This window comes from Coturnix japonica, chromosome 6 (assembly GCF_054131305.1).
Source record: "Coturnix japonica strain WE chromosome 6, WE-NBRP24, whole genome shotgun sequence".
Lineage (NCBI taxonomy): Eukaryota > Metazoa > Chordata > Aves > Galliformes > Phasianidae > Coturnix > Coturnix japonica.
Genome location: NC_140668.1, coordinates 28031993 through 28058628, shown reverse-complemented (window position 1 = coordinate 28058628; position 26636 = coordinate 28031993). Strand labels below are relative to the sequence as shown.

The 26636-nt window shown below is 37.3% G+C and overlaps 1 protein-coding gene across 7 annotated transcripts in view; it reads left to right on the top strand.

The window, feature by feature from the left end:
• TENT4B (terminal nucleotidyltransferase 4B) overlaps window positions 1-25757 on the top strand; it is a 36927-nt gene extending 11170 nt beyond the window's left edge. Inside the window, exons 1-12 of one of the 7 annotated variants that reach the window (XM_085551029.1) lie at window positions 4010-4224; window positions 5948-6071; window positions 10936-10982; window positions 13614-13734; window positions 14732-14839; window positions 15843-15971; window positions 17250-17463; window positions 18397-18523; window positions 18623-18726; window positions 20462-20649; window positions 21209-21373; window positions 22715-25757. In XM_085551029.1, the coding sequence (XP_085407155.1) occupies window positions 5982-6071; window positions 10936-10982; window positions 13614-13734; window positions 14732-14839; window positions 15843-15971; window positions 17250-17463; window positions 18397-18523; window positions 18623-18726; window positions 20462-20649; window positions 21209-21373; window positions 22715-22894 (1473 nt within the window). In that variant the 5' untranslated portion in view covers window positions 4010-4224; window positions 5948-5981 and the 3' untranslated portion in view covers window positions 22895-25757. Of the gene's footprint in view, window positions 1-4009; window positions 4225-5947; window positions 6072-10935; window positions 10983-12789; window positions 13397-13613; window positions 13735-14731; window positions 14840-15842; window positions 15972-17249; window positions 17464-18396; window positions 18524-18622; window positions 18727-20461; window positions 20727-21208; window positions 21374-22714 lie in introns of those variants that run through there. The other 6 variants (XM_015873509.3, XM_085551028.1, XR_014947489.1 and 3 more) reach the window with 6 other exon arrangements.
• The last annotated feature ends 879 nt before the right edge of the window (window positions 25758-26636 follow it).

The window sequence follows — 26636 nt, the reverse complement described above, 5'->3', positions numbered from 1 at the left end:
ACACCGTGGCTGACATTTGCAGAACTGATCTGGTGTGGTTGTGGGTTTTTTTGTTGTTTTGTTTCTTTTAAGCTTCCTTCTCTTACCTGTTGTGTTGATTCAGGAGGTGTCAGGCCTAATTGCAGGCCCTGGGGGGGATGTCCCAAGGGTGACTTCTGTCACAGCACTAACACTGATACAGACTCACTGTGTTGTTGCAGCATTACTTGGGAAAGTGCAGCTAATATACAGTGAACTGCTAATGAATGATTACTTTTACTGCAGCTAAAGGCTCTTTTTAATATAAATCTGTTTTATAAATTATGAGTTTGCAAAATGCAGAGCTGCTGCATATATTTCATCATATTCGAATAGTCTGATGCTTTTCTACAAGTGAGCTGAAGAGAAAAGCCTTGCAGTATTTTACATGTGCTCACTAGAGGAATGAGAGGTGATTCTCAAGACATTAACTGTTACAATGAGTTGAAGCCATTTTGACACAGGGAAAAAAAATGGTCGCTCGTATATCATCAGAAAAGGCAATCTCTTGTGTTATTTTTTGACTGGAATAATGGTGATCATTTAATTTCAGTAATAGAAAAAAGCTGCCTACGTTGCTGTCTTTTCCCTGCTGTGTTTTAGTACGTCTTGGCCATTGCCAATGTGCAGTGTTATTTTAATGCTTTTTATGATGCTGTTGAACCAATAAGTTAACGTTTAATGTGGGACATTGCTGAAAAGCTGCATTTTTTTGGAAGGACCCGGGGGAGTGGTGTTTATTGGGAGGAAGGAGGAGGGGCTTCACAGCATGATTTCAAATGCTTGCACAGGGCAGATGTTATAGGCCTTGTAATATAGGTTTTTGTGACATCTCTCTTTGTTCCACTGCATGTGAAGAAATGTGATAATCAGTCAACCATGAATTTTGAAAGAGAACAAATTCCATTCAGGGAAACATTTTCAAATTTAACATCAGAGTATTTAGATGGATCTTGAAACACGTTGGTCCTGAAAGCAGGGTCTGGGCTCCTGCCTCTCTTACTAGTTTGGGAAAACATTGCCTGCCCTCCGTGTGAAAAGGCAGTTCTGTGGCTCACTTGGTGAGCTGGGGGTGCTGGTCAGAGGTGTCTGGTATTCATCTGGTAGATGAATGCTGAGCGCTGCCCTTCCCAGCAGTACAGCTCAGCAGCCCAGTCGCGCCTCCTTGCACTTTCCTATCTGTTACCTTACTAACAGAGAAGTCTTCAGGGATTTTTCATTTTGAAGTTCCCATAGGGCATGTGTGGCCACAAAATCCAGTTACTGTGTGACCTGTAGTGCATTGATGTAGTTCAGTGATTGAGGGTAGAAAGCGATGGCCAAAGTCTCTGTGGGTTTTGAAAGTTGTTTGCTTTGTTCAATGCAATTTTAGTTTCTTGTGAGGACCGATTGTATCCGTTGTCATGAAGCTTAATTGCCTGTTAAATCACCTGCAGATGCACTTAGTTGTTATTTCAGTAGCTTAAAAACTAGCACACACTAAAAGAATTAGTCTGCTGCAGAGACACAGGTGGTGGGGGCAGGAGCTCAGCAGATGCTGTGTATTTACTGCTCCCTTTGCTGCTCTAATGCTTGGTTTTGCTCAAGATTGAAGGTAGGCAAAATGGTTTGTGGTCTTGATGCTGTCTGCTCTGTCCTGTTTTGTTACTGAAAGCACGGAGATGGTGATAATCATCTAGAAATAGATATTTTTAAGTTATGAACCTTAAAGCTAAAAAGCAAATTTGGGGTGCTGCTAGAATGTACAGTGTTAGTTCTATATTTAAAAATACTGGAGGAGGGAGGGGTTTGGGCTTCCAGTGCTTTTCCTTTGCCTCAGTTTTATTCAAAGTTCCTTCAGGACCAAACAGCTCACAAATGGGAGATGGCCAAGCTTCGTTTGCTTCCCAAAACGTCTAAAGGGTCAGAAATCTCTGCCATAATTCTGTTCGTTTGTTTGTTTTATAGTTGCAGAAACAGCACCATTTTTTTCATAGTAAAATATTCTGGGAAGCTTCAAACCAAAGTAGTTGTTCTCCTGTGCAGTCCTGGTTTTCTAACTGGAGTGGAGGGATGGATGCTGCTGAGTTGTTTTTTTTTCTCTCCAGAGTAGATGTAAATGAACGGTGAGGGCAACAGAATGCTGTTGTACAGGAGTGATTCAGCCAAAGAAAATTCAGATATAAAGACTTGTTCAGTGATACAGAAGTACATTGTAAATATCCCATCCAGGTGTGGATATAAAATCAATAAGCTCTGAAATCAGAAGTGATTCATCTTAAAGCACAGAGCTTGGGGAGACAGAAGTTGTCTGTGTGTGCATTGCTTGCTTCTGCCCACAGTCCACAGAGGTTCTTAATAATTTAAATTTTCATCACTTTGAAAATGGAGCTTCCTTCAGAACATCCTGTAGAATAAATCGTAGCACATGAGCTCTGTGGGATTCTGGATCAGAAGCTGTGGGTAGCACCCTTACCAGGGAAATAAGCTGTGTGTGCCTGCTGAAAGGTGAAGAAGAGCCAGAGCAAGTGGGTTTATAGCACTGTTCTAAGATGACAAAAGCAGAAAATTTTCAATTACAACTGATTTCTCTGGTTAGCATAGAACTTCACTTTAGCACACAATGGCAACGCAGCTGCTGTTCTGTTATTACCCTCATCTCACTGCTCTGCTTAGCATTATGGCAGCTTGCTTCTCAGCATTTGGTCTGCACCAGGATGTCTGCAGTTCCACGGAGCAGCATGGCTATTGGTAATGCACTAAAACACTTGTTGGAGTGAGTTGTGCTGCTTCATACATCAGGCAGCTGAGTTTGTGTCTGTGTGCAGGGCATTTCAAGCAGAAACCACGTTTTGATGGCCATGACTGCTTTTAATTGATTGGCAAAGGTGTGATAAGGTTCATCCTCCAGAATAACAGCATCTTGGCCATGTAGTTGGAGAACCTTGAGTAGTGATCTTAGAGCCCACAAGTTGTACTGCAAAAGGAAATAAGGTGTGATCAAATGGAGAGATGTTAGGTCCTGCATTCCCTATTACTTGCAGCTTTCTGCCTTATTGGTGTGAGTCTCAGGCTTTGTGTCCCTCACTGTTCGGGGCTGTTGCCGTGTGATGTCCTTTTTGTCATTACAACTTCTGTGACCGCCGTTTACTTTTTTATTGATGCCTCATTTTTGCCGTCAGGTAAACATAACAAACACTACAATCCATTGGATTCAGTGGCATCTTTTTTTCTGTAGCTTCAGTTCTGTTTGGTCCGTAAAATTGTAGTGAACTCAATGTGGTTTGAAAGCAGGACACGATACTGGTGGTACTTGGTTTTAAGGCAAACTCAGAGCAACTGAAAGGTGTATTTTTCTCCACATGTTAAGACTTCCTTGAATACAGGACAAAGGCATGCTTATTTATTTACTGTAATAAGTAAAGTAAACTAATGCACTTAGGCATTGCAGAGTACTCTCTTCATGCATTCTAAGCAGCTCTAGGGTGTCAGTAGCTTCAGTGTGATTCTAAAGCCAAGTGGAATAGCCCTATGTGCTGTCATCAGGTTTATTACGGTGTAATTTCCTTTTAAAAACAAACCTCCTTTTAAGGACTTTTATCTTAAATAACTAATGAACGTAGTGGCATTCAATAACAAAATACTGTTATGATGCCAAAAATAACTTCTTGGTCTCTTTGATCTTCATTTCAGCTGAAGATACAAAATTCCACTAGAGACTTTAGACAACAGGCTCCATTAATCTCAACAAATTGTTTAGAAAAAGAGCAGCTATAGATGTTGATTAAGACAGTGAATAACCTTGGGTTTTAATTTTCAATACAACTCAAGTTAACTCTGCGTTAATTGGAGTCATGCTACCGAGTTGTGTTGTCTTGCTCTGAAATCTGCATGTTGCTGCTTCTGTTTATCTTGTCTTTGATTAATCATTCTCTCACTTGTTGGCAGCAGTTGTAGTGGGCAGGGAAGTGCAGTTCCAGGTGGAGCTGAGGGCTGTGCTCTGCAGCACGGTGCTCCTGGGGCTCGGCAGGTTTCCACCTGGCACACTGAGGGCTGCAAAGTGCTCTTAAAGCCGGTCTTGTATCGCTGAGAAAGTTCCCATTTCATTCTTGCTGTGTCTATGCTGTGTAGCAGCGTTCAGTGTCTGTGTTTGCGTCCTGCTTAATTTCTTCTCTTCACCATAAGAACTTGCATGGCTACCTAAGGATAAGAGTGATCCAGACGTAGGTATGTATGATACTTATGTGTAGCACCTCAGTAGTTACATGCTTCCAAAGGATGTGCTAGCTTATGTATTTATCTCTATAGGAGCATTGTGTGGCTGCATTAATAGAGGAGGCACTGAGACCTGCAGTGTCTGAATAGCACAGACTTCATTTGGCTTCAGGGATTTAAACCTCCTGGTGGCAGTATTCTGAAGTTGAGCTGAGAGTGCAGCTCGGCCCTGGAAGCCCAGTAGCAGCCGGGGCCACGAGCAGCTGGCAGAAGGGTTGTGCTGTGCAATATGTTCATGTACCCCCAGGTCCCTCAGTTTTATCTTGTGCTGGGCCTGTGCCGTCATGTACCCTCTGACAGCCTGTGCACACTCAGTTCTGCCTTGTTAAAAACATCGCTGTAGGCAAAATGGTGCTGTGGGTGTAGCCAGGCTGCCCCAAGTCTGGACTTGAGGCTTTGGTGAGGTTCCCTCTGAGGGTATCCTGGCTGCATCCCTGTGAGGAGCTTTTCCAGAGGCGTTTTTCTTTTTGCATCAGCCATAGAGAGCCCGTGGTGTTTGCCATCCCAGGCTAATGGGCTATTAGTACAGTTGTCAGGCAGATGTTAGATCTAATTCCAATAAAAGCTGGATAAAAAGTAACATAGGTATTTCATTCCTCAGTCTCTTACATAAATAAGCTTATGTTGTTTGTAACATGCAGTGCTGAAGAATGCAAGACAAGTGATGGACTGAGTACTGTCCATACTCCAGCTCTGTTAAATGCACCTTTCAGATGTTTCTGTCTGTTCTTTTGACCTTTATACAGTTTTCAGTTATCAACATGTGATTGATTTATACGTGTGTGCAGTGGGGAAGTGTTGGATTCTGTGTCTGATCTAAGGATTTGCTTTTGTGAATGGTGGGCCCTTGGAGCTTGAAGGAGGGCTGTGTGTGTGTGCTTGGAAACTAGAAACAATACATTTAAATAGAATAACTGTTACTGTAATGATCATTACAAGGAACAATGAAATTAATTTTACTACTGTGTGCCAGATGTATTTTGATGGAACTAAGGGTTTTTTTTGTGTCTGCTTTTTTGAATACAAGTCAAGCTGATGATGACACTACAGAAGTCTCCACATTGGTGGCACTGTGTGAAGACTTTGTTATTGCAGCTGTAGTGAAAGCGATGTAAATGTAGCTCGCTGACTGTGAGCAGCACATGTAACAGGGTAGCTCACATCTGCCAAGTTGGTTGTGTGCTTGTCAGGCAGTTTCTGAAGCACAGCTGCTGTGTGTGTGTACTACTTACTTGCTTGTTACGGGGAGAGAATGCTTATTCAGTTTGTGTCTTGTCTAAACAGTAAAAGAAGCAGTTTTTCAAGCTCTAGTACTGGCACAATTACTATAAACTTTTCTGAAAGCTTGGGGCTGGACATAGACTGATGCCTGGAACTCCCCCAGTGGTGCCAGGGGTGGGCTGGGAGGTGCTGGCTGAAAACCTCTTCTTGGAGCTTTTGAGCTGGGTGTGCTTTGAGCTTACAGCTGCATACTTAGTTGAAGACTGAAATGTTCTGTATAATGCTGACTTTACGCAGTGCAACTTCAATGCAAAGGTACTTTGGCATAGATTTGCTTCTGTACCTGTGATGCAAGTTAATGTATGGAAACTAATGAGAAACTAAATCTTGTGAAGTATTGCATTATGCTCATAGACTGGTCCTTAACTAGGAGTTTGTTTGTTTTTTCTTCCAGTCTTCATGAAGAAATCATTGACTTTTACAAGTATATGTCTCCCAGACATGAAGAAGAGAGAATGCGGATGGAAGTGGTGAACAGGATAGAAAACGTTATAAAGGAACTCTGGCCTAATGCAGATGTGAGTAGGACACTGTTCTGTTTGTTAAAATATGAAAGATAACATTTTGTGCCTGTTCAGTCTTTGAAGTATTGAATAGTGAAAAAAACTGTTTATTCTCTCATTAAAAAAAAAAAAAAAGGCTTTCTAGTCAAATAAGAGAGGTGATATTTATTTCTATGGTAATATAGGTCAACGTTTTATATCACACCTGAGAACAAAAAAGAACAAAGACAAGCTAGACCTGTAGTCAAAGAAAAGATGTAAGGTATGGCAAGGTTATGTTTAATCTCATTAATATTAAGATGAAGGTAAACTTATCAGGCAGGCAGACATGCTTATACAGTACTGTGTTAAAAAAAGTAAAAATCTGAAACTCATAGCTTGACTGAAAGAGTCTGTAGCAGGGCTTCTAGTGCAAAGACCTGCAGTCTTGAATAAGTCTCTGAAGGTGGAATGCTGACGATGCTGTGCTATGCAGACCATAACGGGTAGTTAAACTGAATTGAAATATCTTACAAATGATCCAGGTTTCTTACAGGAGAAACAAACAAACAAAAAAAACCCACCAAACAAACCCAAGTCTGCAGATTTTTTCACTATGTATTGAGCTTTAAATCTCTAATGCCACTTTCCATTGAAGGTAGGTTTTTGCCAGTGCTTTGTTCAACTGAAACAAGTTTCTCCTCTGTATTTATGAGCTATGTATTTATGGTTTGTATTGTTTATGATAAATGATGGATTGAAAAGAAACTAGAAAAGCTTCTTTTACATCTCAAGAAATTTTTATGGAGACACTGTTGGGTTTTTAGCGTAATTGTCTCTACTAACATGGTGTTTGTTTCCAGAATGCAGATTTGTATCCTCAGTCATTTATCTACAGATAAATATAGATAACAGTAGCTCAAAATAAAGACTTGCTAAGCAGAACAACAAACCAAATTCAGACAACAGGCTCTTTAGTTTAAGGAATGCACTTTGATCCTGCCACAGTAGATGGTAATGTTGTGACATGAGTGACTTTAACCTGCTATTCATTTCAGATCTTCCTAACATTTTTGGGTTTTTTTGGGTAGTGTTTTTAGAGACTGGCAGAATGACTACTGGAATTCAATATGAGCTCTGTGTATGTGTTTGTTTTAATGTGTAAAATGTACTGCTGTCTTCAAGGTAGTTCATGTGTTACAGTGTGTTAGTGATTATAACATGCATAGAGCACACTCCCATCAGTCAAAGGCTTCGTCGCAGAATTTTGGGGGATCGGTGCAGTCAGTACTATACATTGAGTGATTTTCTCTTTGAGGATAAAGCAGTAGTTTTTCTAATGGAACTCAGTATATCTCAGTGGTGTTGCGTAGCTCTCATGTAACCGTGAGGAAACAAGTATGTAGGCCCTGTTCAAGAGCAGGAGTGGTGGGGTGCCACTGTGACAGGAAGCAGTGCTGGCCTTGAGCAGCTCTTAACTATGGTGCATCTTGCCAAAGTCTTGTAGTCAGGGTTTTCACTGAGGAAACGCATCATTTTCAGCCTAGAAAAGATGCCACTGTTACCCAGAGACAAGTTTACGTGCTGTAGGCTTACTAGTGTCATGGGGGTGAGTGGATTTACTACTTGGGGATCTTTCTTTGCTACTGCTAGAATTTTGAGTGGTACACCAGAATTTACTGCTTTCCAGGTGTTCCAACCATTTGTAGGACAGACTTGGCCTATGGGAGCCAGATGTTTTATATGTAAAAAATATATATTTTTTTATTTTTTATTATTATTATTTTTTAAGTATATGACTTTGGGCCATTGAGAAAACATTTTTTATCTAACATAATGATACTGGTTTTTTTGAAGCCATAATCTTTTTAAGAACTGGAATTTTGCCAGCTTATAACCTGCCTATTATGGTCATGTCATTTTTCTAATACTTTACAGACCTGCTTGGGAACTAACTGCTGAACTCAACCATTTTAACTTTGGTGGCCATCTGTAATTTTCCAGTCTTTTCAGTTAATCACTAACCTTTTGAAAATCTTACTGGTTTAGTACTTTCAAAGTTTGAGTACTGAGTACATGCTCTGAGAAGGTGAGCGGTATCTGGTCCAATGTCCTCTGCAGTAGCTGTAGTGTAAAGTGATAAGTTAATGTTTAAGCTGTTCACTTTGACTGATAGGTGCAGCAAATCCAAATCCAGCTAGAATCAACTCTCAAACATACACATTCACCTTTGTGTATGTTGTAAAAATCTGATACCACGGGAAGTAAAATCAGGCTGCATGAATCCAGTCGTATAGGGATAGTGTGGAATGTGTGTACACTGTTTTCTTGTTCCGCTTCAGAAAAGGCTGAAAAAAACAGATGGAGAGGGGTAAAACTAGGTATCCTAAACTGTTACTTTATTTATAGAAGTTAGCAATTGTGTCATTTGCTCTCTTACTCAAGGGAATGTGCTTAGAAGGAAACATTCCTAGTAAGTGAGAACTGTTCTTGGCATCAGCAACGCTCTGACCATAAGAAAGGCTTTAATTACACTGGAACTGAACAGCCCAAAACATTAGATGAAGGCATTTAACAAAGGCACAATGGTTTTTGAGTAGTTGAATCTGAAAAATGGAGAGTTCAACAAGTACTTCAATGGAGTTTGGGATGCATTTGTCATAATGCCCACAACTTTATGTCTGAGTGTCTGGCCTCATTGAGGTAGTGTTGCATACCTCATGCACTTTGGTTATAAAAGTACTGCGATTGGAAATAGTAGGACTGTATTTATTTTTATAGACTTAAGAAAATTCAGTATTTTAACTTAATGATGTAACAGAAAGAGGAATTTAAATTGGCTGTGGATAGACTTGTTCTTTGTCCTGATGTGGGGATTTGGATAGCACAGACTTCTCAATGTTTTGTGGGTTTCCGAGTTCTGTTCTGCGTAGTGAGGATGTATTTGGACACATACCATTATTAGAGCTCCTTCAGGAACCTGGGAATTTAACTTGAACAAGTTTATGGAGATAAATACTGACGGCATTAGGAGTCCATTACAGTACTGTGAAATGCTGTCTTATGAACGTGTATTCTTACCTCTGTCTACACAGAATAAAAAGAAAGTGAACAGTATTGGCAGAGTGTAAAAACCAACACATCTCTCATAACAGTATCCCGCATTTGGGGTGCTTTTAATGTGAAAATGGCTATACAACTACAATGGATTAAATTCTACTTTGATAGTAAACCAAAATTTTTTACAATATCTGTTCTGCTGTCCCCATTCTTCCTTTTCCATCTCTGTAGTTCTGATGGATAAGAGAGGGATTGGAGTGTGGGTGTGGGTTTCTTTTATAATAATTCAGTTTCTCATACTCCAAATAATTGTACAATAGCAGATGTTCTCTCATTCCTTTCAGCAAAGGTCATATATGTTGTATCAGTAAGTTTATGAATATTTTCAGGGTTGTTTATTCAATAAGAGCTTTCTTTGCTGTCGAGTGGAACACGCTCCTTTGTTTAGTAATGTGAAAGCATGTTTGGACTTTCTTAACCCATCCACAGTGTTTGCTTTATTATGCAAAAGTACTTCTCAGACGTTTTTAGTGGTGGAATAAATCCTGATCTGGCTGGATCCAAACAGTTTGAGAGAGAGTGCTTTTTCTATTATCATAAGTTTAGAATTATTGTTATTTTTGTTACATTTCTATCTTTATCGTGTCTTGTCTTTCTGCTTTTGTCAAGGTCTAGTAAAATATCGACACTGGTGCAGTAACATCTCTTGCAATCCTTTGTGGTGTGAGCAGCTGTGGACTTTGAACATTAAGTTTACTGTAGTCGTGTGCTTTTTGTTGGCTTTAGGAGTGAGAAAGGTTAAAGAATGAGTGATGCAAAATAATCAAGAGGAAGCATTTGTGTACTGCTTCTTAGTCTTTTAAAGTATAAAAGCACTTATTTACAGAACATCATCTTTTTCCTATCTCCCTCTTTTCTTATCCCAAAGGGAAAAAAATATGAAAAGTGGGTCATTTGACATGCACATAGGTGGAAATCAAGCTATTTCATGAGACTCATTAAAGCAGAATATGCAACTGTAAGGTGGCTCCAGGAAACACATCAGAAGACAGTCTAATTGAAAATTAGTCCAAGCATGTAGATAACTTACCTTTGAAGTCTCTACAGTCCCCTCTGAGACTTGGATTATGAGTCTGACCTCCCAGTGAGGCTTGGGTACATTAAGAAGATTGAGGTTTTGGACAGCTTGCAATACATTTTTTAAGCAAATACAATGTTATAAACTTCCAGTGCTAGTAAAAATCCAGCACAATGAATGTGCATGATGTGAGAATTCCTGAAGTGATTTTGTTGATATTTTAGGAGAGAGTTGTGCTATCTATAATTCAGGAAAAAAAACACCAAACACAATGACAACAAAAACTATTGAGTTTAATTTTTATTATTTTTAGGAATACAAAGCAACAAAAGTATATAGAGCTAAATTCTGACAATGTGTTTAAAAACAGAAGGGTTTAATTTGAGCAAAAACTGAATTGATGTAATAATATTTTTGTCTTTTGTGTGTGCTCTGTCAGTCATTAGTGTTTAAAAATCATCTGGTTTATGGCTTTTGCCAAACTTGGCTATGGTAACATCAGAAGTTTTACAGAGAACGTTTAGTAGGAGAAAAGTCGAAGTACTGTTATTATCTGTGCTTATGTAATAATTAACTATGTATGCTACATTAGATATGTAAATGCTTTGACAGAAAAGTGTGTTTTCTTTTACAACGTACCAGCTAGCAGTACCAAATTCTACCAATGGAGGGTAGCAGTAATCAACCCTTACAGACAACTGCATAAATTTGTCTTCTGAAACCTGCAAATCTGATTTCTTACGCTTTGCTCTTGTGTTTCAGGTGCAGATATTTGGAAGTTTTAAAACTGGTTTATATTTACCTACAAGGTTAGTAGTTTTGTCGTATAAATTTCATACAGTAAGGATATCCTGTGGAATCTGTACTGCTGTAGTGATTTGTCCAGTATCCCAGTATCTGTTACTGGTGCACATATGTCCATACACTTCTTTTATTAAGAAAGCGTTGTGCTATTAATACTCTGCAGAATGTGCAGAAATACAGTAATTAATGCTATTAACTCTAATGCATCTATGTAGGCTTCACATTATCAGTAAAAGATCTGAATTACTACATTGTTAAAAGAAAAGAAAAATGTGATTTGACTTTATTAAGAGACTGAACCAAAATAAGAAGTCAGCTTTAACAGAAAAGCTGAATTTCATCATCTAGAGATGAAAACATGCAGGGCTACCGTGTTAATGTTAGTATTGAAGATTTAAAAAAATCAGAATGAAGGGCTTAAATGGCTGCAGTAAATAAAGACATTTCTGTAGCAAAAGTTTGAGATTTTAATTCGGTTCTGTAGGTATTCCAAAATACTCTTTGGGAACGTGGGTAAATATTATCCAGTACTGGCTGTGATTGATACCTGAGTCATCTCACCTCCTGATGTCAGACTGAGACTTCTACTTGGACTGTTTTAGTCTAAGATATTGCAGAAAGCCTGAATTGGTCCTTTTTTTTTGTTTAAAAAGTTAGAAGGTCCACCAATATATTTTGTTTTCATGCTTGGCCTCATTCTCAGCCTTTTCACATAGATTTTAAATGGGCTTAATTAAACTTGATTGTACACTGATAGTGCAGGAGATTCCTATCCACATGACTGGTAGCTATAGTTCTGTACTGCGTTTGCTTGATTGTTTTGAAGTTGATGCAATAACAAAAAAAGGTTTGTTGTTTTCTACTTGATTCCATATACTTTGTTTTCTCCTTATTGGTTTCAAATGAATTTTTGGCAGAGATAAATGCAGGTACTTTGAAAACAGTGTAGACTTATGGAACATCTTCCTGTGGCAGTTCTTTCCTAAATTTCAAAATAGCCAACATTCGCATGTTGGTAATTAATTCACTGTTGCATTCTAACAGAGCTTCTCTTTGCGCTGTTTTTTCCCTCTCACTGGTAACTCAATAGTCAGCCTAGATTTCAGGTCCTTGAACTCAAAGAGGCCTGTGGTGTGTTTTTAATTGTGTTACTCTGTGCTAGAATTTCTCTAATCTCCTTCTACTTACACGAAATCTTCAGTATCAGCGTATGTGGTTGTTCAGCTTCTGGATCTTTGTACTATCTCGCAGGTAATTTGTATATTCAAGGTGATGAGAGCTGCCTTTTCTTTCTTAATGTACATCAGAAAGATGTCTCCTACTCCCACCATCAGCATCACCAGTGTGTTAAACACTAGTTTAGTTAACGTAAATTAGAAGTGTTCAGCACCTTTTCCTGCTCTCCAGTCAGGTTTTAATGTGGTTTTTAGAAACTTGCTGAATGCTGCCTGTCCTTGTCAGCTAAATGGTATGCAGTTGAACTGGTGCTGAACTTGCCTGTTGCTACCAGTAGTTGTTGTCAAGAGATGTTTCAGATGTCGTTTCTTTGAATGCTTTGAGAATGTTAAAGCATTGTTGTGAGCAAACCTATAAAACCTATGTGAGGGGGGAAAGAATGGGGGGAGTAGTGTTCTTATGTTCTTTTTTTGTTAAACCATATTCTGTTATGCAGTTCTCCATATTTCTGAAGTGACCTTGGCTACACTTAACTACAGGGTTATATGCTTGCCTTCTTTGCATAGGAAATCAAGAAAAAAGTTGAGAAGCAAAGAGGAAAAAGGAGTAATTAGGGTTTCAGCTCCCTGCGTAGCCAAATGAATGTCAGCGTGCGTTGGCGGGAAGTGTAGAGGGATGGAGGTACTTCTTCAAGGAGCTGAGTTAATGAGTGAAGTTAATTAGAAGGTTTGATCTTATTTAACAGCTTGTTGCTTCCTGAAAAGTTGCCACATTTCTCTCTCTTCTTTCCTGCTCCCTGTTGTTAGCGGTACATGCCAGCTGCTTACCACGCACCCACTCTGGTGTGCGGATCACCCAGAAAGCACCCTTTGAGTCGTGAGGAGGCAGGAAATTACCCCCAGAGTGTGGTGTTTTGTTTTGGGTTTGGCTTTTTTTGTGTGTGGAGGGAGAGGGGCTGAGCGAGTATCGGTTTCTGCCAGGTTCATTAGTATATGAATTGATTTGCTGTAGATTAGACAAATACCAGACCTGGAGTAAAGAAGACAGGACTATGCATCTGGGAGAGGAAGATGGGGAGCAGGGCTTTCCCTTTCAGTGACTAGCTGTTAAGTTGACCTTAATGATGAATACAGCCCAAAGATGATTCACAATTATTTGCTTTCTTGCTTTGAATTATTCTGGAGAAACTGATCCCTCTCTGCTGACTGTGTGATGTGAGGAGACTCATGTCTGACTTTGGCAAGTTGGTTGATTTGTACATGTATCAGTCCTCTGCTCTTGATAATCTGAAATGCTCTTTATCTTCCCAAGCATAAGAGTTCGCCCCGACCCCTTTCCAAAGAACATAAAGAATAAAGTATTTGGCTAAGCTGCATTCCATCAGCTTACTTCTAGTTACATGTGGATATCAATTGTTTTTTTGGTGTATTAATTTGAATGTATTTATGTTTTCATTTCAGCGATATTGACTTAGTTGTGTTTGGAAAATGGGAGACGTTACCTCTTTGGACCTTGGAAGAAGCTCTTAGAAAGCACAATGTAGCAGATGAAAACTCAGTAAAAGTTTTAGATAAAGCAACTGTAAGTTTGGGAAAGGAGGGTGTTTCCTTGTTCTAAGCTAAATATCTAGCCAAAGGAATATCACTGTTAAAAGGATAAATACTCATAAGCAGAAGTTACTTCACATACACATTCAAAATAGAACCTTTTTGTTTAATGATGGTTTTATTTCTGACAAAATAATTGGTGTTCCAAAAGAAACATTTCTTCTATTTTGGAAAAAGTCTTCGAAGTTTCCACACAGTGCAGCATATGCTTGCTTTCAAGTGTGGTTATGCTAGTTATTGAGGTGAGTCATTATGATCAAACTTGTGGATTTCTGGGCAGTTTCTACATGTGTAAGTGAAATATATGTACTTTTTATTGCAAGTAAGCAAACATAATATGCTTTCATATAGAAGTAATAAGTACGGTGTAAGTATGGCATAAATATTTAATGGTATTTCTTGTGCAGGATGGGATTAATTCTATTCTGACTTCTCCATTTTGCTTGTTTCAAGACTGTGTTAAGGGTGTTGAAGTTTAAACAGGTGTCTGATTGCTATCATTAGTAAAGGACATAATTTGGAAATCACGCAGGCGGAGATGCAATAGAGTGCTCTCAATACCTTCTGCTTCTTGTTTAAAGATAATTTTGCTGAGGAATCTGTGTCTTTTCTTAGGAATATATCTGTTACCATTTATTTCTTAGGCATTTGTCTCCCTCTGGTGTTTGTTTCTCCTACTAGAACTGAACCAGAAACTAACTAAAACCGGTGTAAAATAAAGAACTTTGAAGCTAATGTGTTACGTTCTGTTAAAACAGTATAGTAAACTGAAAGCAACATATATGAGTTAACCAAAGCAAAATTTGAACAAGTAGGCAGACTGTGTTCATAACTAGTTAGGAGTCCTCTTTTCTCTATTTACCTTCTCTCTCTGAATTCATAGATATATCAGTTTTATTGATGCATATCATTAAGGATGAAAACAAATGTGTGTTGGAAGTGTGTTGACTTAATCTGTCTTTCTTTTGCAGGTACCTATTATTAAACTGACAGATTCCTTCACGGAAGTAAAAGTTGATATCAGTTTTAACGTACAGAATGGGGTTAAAGCAGCACAGCTCATCAAAGATTTTATCAAGGTTAGGCAATACTATGTTAGAGCTATAGAGTTGGATATGTAATGACTTAATTTGATTCTGTTTTACTTTGACCTGCATCTTCACTGCAGATAAGCTTTCACAGTTACTTTTTGTTGTCTGGTAGTACTTTACATAATTCTTAGGTTTATTGCCATCAAAGACATGGAGAGAGTAAAATGTACAATGAGAGTACATATGGAAATGTCGCAATAATACAATGACTGATGAAAATGCACTAATACTGACTTTGAACGTTCTGCTCTTTAACTATGGTTCCGTGAACATAAAATCAGTAATACCCTGCAGTCTTGTAGCAGGTAGGAATAATCTTAATCTAGATTGAATATTCTTCCAGCATACGAATGCTGATTAAGTAGGATGGTAAATGTTTTATGAAAATGGTAGAAAATGTTACTTGGATTTTCATGTTCTATGTAAGGGTATGAAGTGCAGTCTCATTTTGGCGATACAGGGTTGGTTTTCTACTGCTAAGTGCTTTGTTTTGTTTTTCACCAAACTAACAAGAAAAAGAAAGTCTTTCAATAGTTAGATAAGCAGAACTCCTTCAGGAAACTCTGTGAGTCTGAGTAGAGCAAGCACTGAATCAAAATGATGAGAAATCATGTACATCTGTCTTGATAATGTCATTGAGTTGCAAGGTAACTTCCAAGTGTTGGGGGATTTTCTGTTGCTGATGAGCTAGATGTATGGATTTCAACTTGTCAATCTTCGGTTCTTTTATGTATATATATTAGTAAGCATGAAAGTAACTCAGTTTGCTTTTACACTGTCTTGTACTTCAACTTATAGAAGTCTAATAGGAGGAAAAAAAAGTCTTCATTCTTTGCTCAGTTTTGGCATAATAGTCTTGAGTACTTGTCTGTCTAGTCCTGTCTGTGTGTGCTCATACAAATTTTAGGCAGAAGGTTTGTATGTCAGGCTTTTTAGCATCAATTTTTCATATGCATCAGGCTACCCTAACACTTTTGTTCTTCTTTTTCAGAAATATCCTGTATTACCATATCTAGTTTTAGTATTGAAACAGTTCCTGTTGCAGAGGGACCTTAATGAAGTATTCACAGGTGGAATCGGTTCTTATAGTCTTTTTTTAATGGCTGTCAGTTTCCTTCAGGTAAGCTTAATGAAATCTATTACTGTTGATGCTAATGGGCATATATTAAGGGATTTAGTTGTTAAACTTAATAATTTAATCCCTTCTGATTGTGGTTTTGCACCCCCTTTTCATTTACAAATAGTCACATCTCACCTGTCTTCTGTTCTGTCTTCCTTACTGCTGCTTCTGGAATTAGAGGAGGCGTTTGGAACATCCATTAGTGTATCAGTACCAGGTCTTGAGCATGGTAGTTAGTGTTAGATACAGCTGTTCTTTATAACACTTGGTTTCCAGCTCATACATTCTGTATGTGGTTAAATGAATACAACAGAATTTTATTTGCTTGTTCAGGTTTTTAACCTGGTATAGAACAAAGATTTTACTTCCTGTTAAATGTTAGAGAACGGAGTTCATAAGCTAAATCGATTTTGTTGTTTTGGGCTGTGAAAATACTGCAGTAGTACAAAGTAGCAAGTTCTGTTTTCTAGCCTTATTGTTTTTTTTTTCTTCTATTTAATCTTATACTGTGTGTATATACTGCATGTGTGTATATTTGTACTTTTTCACATTGTAGTTACTTATAAACCTGAGCCTTGAACTGGAGATCAGTGTTGGCTCATTGCAGTTTTCAGTTGGCAACTGAGCAGAAAAGAAGTGAAGGTAACAGGCATATCTTTTGGAAACAAACCAGAACCTCTCCCATTCCTTTTTTTTATTTCATTTTTTTTTCCCCTCGTTGTAACTGGTGGCATCTCCATTTGCAAAAATAGATCCAGTCAAGTTTTGTATCAACTACAAAATCAACTTGTAATCTCTTAGGCTGTGTGCTTAACAGTAAGGGGGATAATTTGTATAGCTTTGTAAATTGAAATCCTGTATTTGTATTTCAAGCCCAGCTTTTTGAAGATCAAATTGATTTTGGAGTACTCTGCGTGTGTGTGCAAACTCTGTTGTTGGCACTGAAGTTGACGTACTGAACTGAAAGTTCAAATACAAAGTATATTAACATTAGAAACATTTAAAATTCAAATATAAAGGCAGAAATACCTGCCAGCTTTGTTGTAAAGAGGTAATGAGTTTATAGAAGCTTTGATTACGTCTTGTTTCAAAGAGGCAGGACACCTTTATCAAGAATAGTTATTACATTGAGATATGTTTGCTTTCTTATTATGTATTTCTTATTATATTTCAACTTGCTTGCTTTGAATTAGAGAAGAATACAAAGGTAAACAGAAGAGGACTTACAGGCACCTGGAGAATTAAGAATTTTTTATTTTTTTTTTTTCTTTTCAATAGCTGCATCCCAGGGAAGATGCCTGCACACCCAATGCCAACTATGGTGTTCTTTTAATAGAGTTTTTTGAATTATATGGACGCCACTTCAATTATCTGAAGACTGGAATCCGAATAAAGGATGGTGGCTCTTACGTTGCCAAAGACGAAGTGCAAAAAAGCATGCTAGATGGCTATAGACCATCAATGCTATATATTGAAGATCCATTACAGCCAGGTATCCTCACAGACCATGCTTTTCTGTGTTGACAAAGAATATGCTAAATTCAGAGCTAAACCAAGGGATAGATTAGTGACCACCAAAAATCAAAGAAATGCCTTGTTCGTGTCTGAGAACACAAGATGCACTCTGAATGTTGTGGGTTTTGCTTTTTGTTTTTCTTTTAAAATGTTCCTAGAAAATGCTACCTTGTAATCCAAAAATGTGCCTGTGCTATTGTCAGGAAATTTGGTTATAAGAAGGTACACCAAACGACTTCAGTCTTCAAGAGCTGTGACAGCAATATAGCTACAGCAGTGCAGTCATGAGAATAAGCTGGATGTGTCCCTTCAAAGCCTGTGCCTGCCTCTATTGGAGCTGCGCCTTTGTGCCTTATAATATATGTTTTTGCCAACTCTTCTCACTCACAGAATCACAGAATTGTAGGGCTTGGAAGGGGATTTGTGGTGATGATCTAGTCCAGCCCCTGCTCTGATCCTTTAGAATCATGTAAACACAGTGATTGTATTCTGTCTTGTTACTTTTATGTTAAATTCAATTGTTAATGTGAATGAGTACATTCTGAAGTGGTAAACAAAGTGCTATTTTAGGAAAGAGTGAACATTCTTCCAATCTAACATTTGCCCAGGATAGTACAGTTACATTTGTAACACATGCAGTGCATGATTTGTATTTCTATTTGTATTTTTCTTCGTGTATTGAAGTTTTATCCTTTTGGGGTTCCATACATGTAAATATCTACAGGTTTCCTAAAGTCTATCATGTGTTTAGTCTTCACTAGTAGTCTTGTATTGTAAAAGTTGAACTGTACTGAGATGGAACTTAAGGACAGTTTGAAAAAACAAAAACAGAAAAACATAACTGTCCCCTGTCAGAAAGGAGATAATCTTGGTTTCAGTTTCATATACTTATTTATATTCTTATTTTAAGGTAATGATGTTGGGAGGAGTTCATATGGTGCCATGCAAGTGAAACAGGCTTTTGATTATGCCTATGTTGTTTTGAGCCATGCAGTTTCCCCAATAGCTAAATATTATCCCAACAACGAAACGGAAAGGTAAATTTTATGAGTCTAAATCTCAGACATTAATTGCTTATGTTCTTGTGTACCTAAAATTAATTGTTTGGATTTTTCTTCTTTTCTCCTGGTTTGCAGTATATTAGGTAGAATAATTAGAGTAACACAAGAAGTAGCCACCTACAGAGACTGGATATCAAAGCAGTGGGGAATGCAAAGTAGGACTGAGTCTTCATGTAATGGTAAGACTTGACAAAGCACAATTGACAGACTTCCTGTGTATTTTGATTACGTGGATTTTTTTGTTGCTTCTGCTCCCCATAAGGGGACATACATCGTAACATAAGTTTATTTGCAAAGTGGAGGAGGATTTTCTTGTGTTTTCACACAGAAAATTTAAACATCTACAAGAGAGGTTATATCATAGCATCACTATTCCACAGTGATAGATTTGGTCAGTATGGATGTCTGTGAAGAGTGCTGGCTTGCAAAACTAAGCTCATGACAAACATGAGATTTAAATCACATGAGTTGTTATTGTTGCACTTCCTTTGTGGATAGTGTTTGAAAAAGAATTATTAGAGATGCTAGTTAAAATCCAAATCTTTACCTTTTGTTCATCTTGTATTTTTAATGTTTAACATAACAATGTCTATCTACAGAAGCAGTATTTAAACAAGGGTTGTCCATATAAGTGAAATAAGCCTTTCAAACAGAGACATAAAAATTGTGATTGATCCATTGTTGTTACTAAGGAATGGAAACACAAGATCTATACAGACAACTTGTTGAAAAATGTATTTTAAAATCATCTTTGTTTTCATTGCCCAGTAACAAGTTGTTACTTTCTGTGGGTGTAGGTGTATCTGCTAGCTGGAAGTTTTCCAATTAAAATTAATTATAGTACTCTACAATTTATTTTAGACTGTTAGCTACTTGAAGTCTTCTCCTGTTAGCCATTAAACAGAGAAGATGCACAAGTACCAGTCTTCAGGCTAGGCTGGGGTTTTATTTGTTTTTAAAGATATTTTTAGTGATTTCCCCCAATGGGTCATTTCTGTTTTACCTCTCTGTAGATCTTTGTGGCACTTCTGTACCACTAACAATGGCAGTCAACCGTAGCTTGGTCCTGCAAGCTCTGTAGCGTGACTTATCTACCTCTTGAGACATATGAAGCTGTATATAAATAAAGCTAGTGGTGCAATAAATGTGTGTTACATAAATCTATTAGAAAGCCAATTCAATACAAGTTGTCCAAAAAAGCCTGACAGCCTTTAATGTGGATACTAGTTACTGGGAAAGAAGCAGAGGTAACTGCAAGGTACAATATGACAGACAAAGCAGTTATTTAATAATGATAACCATATATTAGGGAGGTAATCGTGGCAGTTGCAATGTTCAGCTGGTGGGTTTAGTTTGAAGTTCTGATTCCTTTTATTTATTAAGGTAGAAGTTAAGAAATAAAATGAATTCTGTGTCTTGTATTTTCAGTTGAGGGAGTCACACAAAGCCAGTGAGAATTATTTGAAGTTCTTGTGACCCTGGCAGCTCCAGTAGAAAACAGCTGGGAGTTGCTGAACGCTGAGTGCGTAGAAACAGTATTTAAACCAAAAATAAAGCTAAATATAGTGTGCTGTTTAAACATGCTGTAAAGCAGTTCTATTAATCCATACCTCTGGGCTCTGTTAACTGCCCTCTTCCATGCCTTATCTCTCTTTCATCCTGAACTATGGGTAATGCTTAGTTGTTCTCATGGTGTACAAGAATGGATCTCGTCAGTAATCCTCCATAGCCTCTGCAAAGAACTTGTTTGCTGCATGCAGTACATGCACCCAAATATACAGATGTGCACAGACAAATGTCTGACTGTGTCCTGCTGAATATAATAGATACATACGTGAGTGAGTGCATATATTGAAAAAAGTAATCATTAATGTCACTTAATGTATGTTGATGCTTCTGTCTCATTTTTAATAGGTAATGGAGTAACCTTGATAGTAGATAATCAGCAACTAGACAAATGCAACAATAATCTCGCTGAAGAGAATGAAGCACTGGGAAAACCTAGAAATAAAACTTCAGAAACACTTAGTAAACATTCTTCAAATTCTTCATCAGGTCCCTTATCATCATCATCATCTACACTGTCCAGCTCTAGTGATGTAGTAAGTTGGAGGTTTCCTGCATTTTGATTTTGAACTGTGTTTTCCTTACTGGCATTGCCACAGAACACATTTGGAAGGTATAGGATCAGAGTTAAGTATTTTGACCAGAATCCTAACTTGCATAAGATATTCCCTTTTATGCAATTCTTGCACATGTAAATTGCAGTGTTTTTTTGACACTGTGCATATAAGAATGTGAGTGTAGTAGATACAAAGCTACATAGCTCTTTTAATTTATGTATTAAAAAAATAAATAAATAATGGTAGTCATAATCTGTGTGTTTAAAAAGAAAAATTGGAAATGTCTTAGAAATAAGCCTGTTTGAATGAGAATTCTATTTAAAATTAATAAGTGAAAAATGCAGCCCAACTTTGGATTCATGAACTAAGACTTTTTAAAATCAACCTGTTTACTCTGTAAGAATTCTGAGTTGAAAGTTTAAGAAACAGCATTTGAAGTTGTGTGCATTGCTAGCTTTATTTCTAAGGGAAAACTCACTTATAGAAAAACACTCTTATTCTTAAGAAAACCTGACTAATACTTCACATTTTCCTGAAGGATTCTGATGGAACACCTTGCAAAACCTCTAAACAGTTGAGTTGTCGCCAGCCTACGACAAACAGAGTGGGGTCACAAGAAGTATCACTGGAATCCTCCCAGTCAAGTGGGAAAACACAAAACAGCCAAGCAGGCAATACATCCAGCAACACGAACAAATCTCAGGTTTGTGAAATGTTTAACCATTACAGCTGCCTACTGGGAGCATTACACACACCTCTATGGAAGGATACTTTGTTCTGGAAAGAAAACATTGTGTTTTCCTTCTTTCTTTTGTTCCACAAGGAGAAGCTACCTACTCTTAGCATTTTAAGTTCACCCAGTTCTCTGTCTAGCTTAGTTTTGTGCTTTCCCTGGTCTTAAATATATCCAGTTGGATTGGCTTTATTTTGCTAAGTGTAGACTTGTTAGAAGTACGTGTTTGTGTTGTAAACATTTTATTTTCTGCAGAGATTTTGTCAGTCCATTCTTAACTCCACAGCACCGGAAATAACGGGACTTGCATATGCTTTAGTAAATAACAGTTAGCACAAATGTGTATGTGAAACAGTGACTGGCTGCTGTGTTCGCTGTTATCCTTGTTGAAACGCCTTTTAGTAAAGGAGATGGAGATGCTTGCTGGCACATGAAATTCCTTCTCATTTCCCCTTAAACTCAGATATCTCTATGATGAGCCCTAGCAGCTTATACACCACACCATGGGATTTCTCTTTTTGAAGAACCCTTTGGTGACAGCTCAGTGATCTATAAATACAATGTGCCTCTATATTCAGTATATATATGTATATGTGAATGTATGCACTTCAAATTTTTTCTGCTTAGAATTTACGACTGTTTTAAAGAATGTAAAATAGTCCGGAATCTAATGTCATGTTCCTGGAAAGTAAATTTGAAGAATCCTGTTTGCTGATGTTCTCTAGCTAAGAACTAGAGAGTTTAAAAAAAAACAAAAAAAAACAAAAAAAAAACAATAACCAGGGCTTTGATATACTATTAATGTATGTTTTGTTATCACACAGAGCCAGTTCTGATGTTGGCAGGTGAACATATACAACCTGAGGGACTGTATGTCTGCAGAAAGATGTGATGTAAAATTAGTCTTGGTCTTAAAGGGATGTTGTCTTAATTTGCACAGATTATGAGATTTGAGCAATCTTCATCTCTCTTCTTGGATTATGGAATTCTGTTTCTGTAGATGTTGTTTTTTTGTGGTTGCACACTGGGTGAGATAGAACAGTTCTATGGTTTTCAAAATTCAGAGCGCTTTATTTTTCACGCTCTTGACATGCGTGGTTTGGATTGAGAGGTGAGGTTTGTTTGCAGCTGACAAAATGAAAGATTTGTGATTCCAGGCTGCCAGCCAAACAATGGTCCAGCTTCTGCCTTGTCAGGTCCTTTGTGGACTCATTTTCTTGGGTTGATGTCCTTGTTATCCCAAAATAGGTTTGTGCAATTGCCTCACTTTCTTCTTACCGTGGACTTACTGGGCTCTCTTTCTTTTCACAGCATGGATCTGCACGGTTATTTCGCTCTTCTAACAAAGGCTTCCAAGGTCCAGCAAACTCAAGCCACGGTACCTCAGTCACAAACAAACAACATCAAGGCAGCAAATCACACCATCAGTATTACCATGGCAAAAAGAGGAAACACAAGAGGGATGCAGGCCTTTCAGACCTTTGTAGATAGTTGCCTATTTTATGACTGTTCTTCTGTGTGCAATGATCTCATGCTACAGGATAGTTTGATAGTGACTCCTTGGATCTCTTCCGGAGCTTCAGACTGTTCGGACATTGATTAGCAACTGCATTTTTTTTTTCCCAGCTCGCCACGGAACGGATCATGAAGATTGATCACTGCAAAATAAAAAAGAAATATAAAAAAAATTAAAAAAAGAAAAACAGAAAAAAAAAGGAAAAAAAAATTTAAAATCCAAAAAATATAAAAAGGAAAAAAAAAAAAAAAAGGAAAAAGGCTGCTCATTTGATAAGTCATACGCTACAACAGGGTCATTTAGGATATAAAAGCTTGAATGTAAGATAAATGTATTTCCCATGAGCTCATGCTGACCTGTAGGGGTAGTACTCAGTGTGTCTAGGGGGTGGTTAACAAAACACAAAAAATAGGAAAAAAATAAAAAAGGCAAAAAATTGTATTTTGAGGGAAACCCAGCCTTTAAACGTGAAAGTAATTTGTGCATGATTTTTTTTTTATTATTATTTTTGCATATACTTACCATTTTATTGTGTATATATAGATGACCATATAGGAAAACTGACATTTGTAATAGTGGATTTGTTAATACTTTTTACATAACATTACTGTTTAAATTGTAAACATAAATTTTTCTCAGGATTAGTTTGGAAAATGATCTGAATTGTCATCTTAACACCCATATAAAGAGACATTACTAGTTACATTGCTCAGAATTTCTTTTCTTGGCATTAAGATTTAATAGAACATTTGATCTGCAAAAGCTGTTCCTCTGGAAGAAAGTTCTATGGTGACAAATGAAACGTTTCATTTGTATAAAGTGTAGCTGTACTTTGTGTAGACACTGAGCTTGTCATCTCGGAGAAGTAACCTCTTCACCTTGTTTTCTAGAGTGCCATCATTTCAGGGCAGTGGGGTTTTATAGTTGCACCCTTCTCCTCCTCCCCTTAGTGGTCCTCCCTCCCTCTTTTATTTTTTCTTTTTCCTTTTTTTTTGATGTTGGCCACTTTGGGGAGGGCTGGTTGGTTGCTGTTGGTGATTCTTTTTGTTTGGTTTTTTTTTTCTTTTTCTTTTTTTAATCTTTTTTTTTTCTTTTTTTTTTTCCCCCACCCCTTTAGTTTAAAAAAACAAAACCAAACAAACCCAAAACAAGTCAGTTTGCTACAGGCCATGTGCATTCCTGGGCTGCTTTGATCCCACGCCTCTTTGTTTGTGCCTTCCCTCCCCATTCTAGGTCTGGTTTTTTGTCTTTTATATTTTTGCTAACTCCTGTAGGAGATGATAACTGTTGAAGCTTTAAGTAAATTTTACAATTAAAGTATTTTTTCTCACTCCCCTCTAAGGCATTTTTGTATTTACACTTAATTATTATTAAAAAGAAAAAAAAAAGAAAAAAAAATCGAATGATGAAATATATTTTGTATTGCCTTAAAAACCCAAACCTTTCATATCTCATAGTATTTCTTCATTGATCTAATTACCACTAAATTTAAACTCCGCATTTGTCTGGTTGGGTCACGCTGTAAGCCTGGCAGCTCGACGCCGTGAGTGCAACTCAGATGTGTAACTGCAGGTATCGTTTGGAAAGGGGGCTGGGACACTTCAGTGGTAAAAGGTTGAGTGGCATTTACTTTCACGTGTTTCTTTTAAGGGGAAGGTCTGTACCCAGCATACCTGGCTGTATTTAATGCAGCTGTTCTGGAGATGTTGCTTTTATAAAAAGTACAGTTAGCTTTTCTTTTTTATTAATTCATATACATTTGTGGAATTCTACAGACCAACCTGACCTTCGATGGGCACTAATGAGTGCAATGATTCTTAAAGTAAAGAAAAAAAAATGCACAAATAAGACCAGAACTGATGTCATCACTTAAATTAATAAACATTTTTGATGCGTTAAAGTGTTTTACTTCAAAAAGGAAAGAATATATATATATGTATTCTGAACGTATGGAAAGCCGTAACAGTTACTCAAACACTAAGCTTAAGTGATGTTAATTTGACAATATTTAACAAGGAGATTAGATTCATATTTTAATTTGATCAGATAATTTTATCCACAGGATGTTGAGCTTTTATTCATAGAAACTAGTAAAAGTTATACCACATTATGCATAATCACAGTATTTATTTTGTTTCAGATTATTGTGAATGTGTAGACTTATGTTCACCGCTTAGGGAACAATTATTTATAAATTATATTAATCCAGTATTGTTAGCTGCTATTAGCAAAACTGTTCCAAAACTTAAGTAACTGCAAAGATCTGTATCGCATTTACCACACTGAAGTGTTTTTCAAATGAATCACCCTCATTGTTGAAAGCAAATGTACTCTTAGGGTGCAGATGTTAGTGTTCCAATAAGCATGTGATAATTTTAAGGTGGTGGTAGCGGGAAGATAATCTTGATTCCATTGGGAATCTTAGGTTTGCCTCAATTTATGGTTTTCATAAATTTAATGGAAAATAGCTTTTCCTGGACTGCTCAAGTTTCTTTTTGGTAAACAGTATCTTTCTAAAAGAAAAAAAAGAAAAAAGAAAAAAAAAGGAAAAAAAAAAAAAAAAAAGCATGAAGGAAGAATTGAGGTATTTTACATTGCCTCAAATGACCAGCATTGTATTCATAAAATACTGTATATCTTGCAAATCTTTATTTAAACAGAACAGTTGAACTGTTCATTTTTCAATCTGAAGTAAAATACTTTCAAGACCTTTTAGTTTGCCTGCTCATTTGTCTTGTACATTTCATCTCTGTATTTGACTCAAGTCTAATTCCTTTTTGAGTTTCAATACTTTTGTGAAGATTTTGTGAATATATGAAAAATAAATGTTTAATCTAACCACTGCAGTTTATCACCATTCTTGGCACTCACCCTGTTTTTCCCTTCACAGTACTGAAGAGAACAGAATAGTCGAAGCCCTTTAATGTTTTGTACTATCTGGGTGCTTTACCTGCTGGTTGCTGGGCATCTCTACCTTTTGCATTGGTAGGCCTGCCCTGCAGCTTTTCACTTTAAGAGAGCTGAAGCAGAATGTTCTGACAACAAGTTGTAAGGATACATGTGTATAAAGGCCTTTGTAACTATGACTGTAATTTCCCTCCATAGTATATGTAGGAAACTTATCCAATCTTGTGTTCCATTTGGAGTTGCTCAAACCTTGCTTTCGGAGCAGGGCACTGTGGATATATGCAGAAGTTAATGTGAGTGGCCTTCAGTGGAAGCTTTGTTTAGCATAAATCCTGGTGCATGGTTGATTTTAGAAGTGTATGTTCTTATTTCTATTAAGTAATTATAACTCACTTGTGCAAATCCTTGCATAAACCAGTAAGAAGACACATACATAATGAATTCTTCCTTGCTGCTACTAGTTTAATAACACAGACCATCTAAAATACCTAGAGATGCTGAAATGTTTACATATATTCGTGTTGGGACATCAGATTGGTGGGTCTTTTGTTGTTGTTTTTAAAAGGTAGCTCAGATTGTTTTTATAGCTAAAATGCTGTTTATTATACTCGTTTTTTACACAGTCGTTCATCTACTGTATGGCAAAAAAGAAGCTGAAACGTAAGTAAAGCTGCATTTGTGACTCGTGACATGATTCTCTCTACTCACCTCCACGTTCCTTGCAGCATCCTCAGAATTTACAATTCGGATTTCCAGTCTTTTAAGTTCTAGGAAAACAGACAGCGGTCTTATCCTGAAAACATATATTAA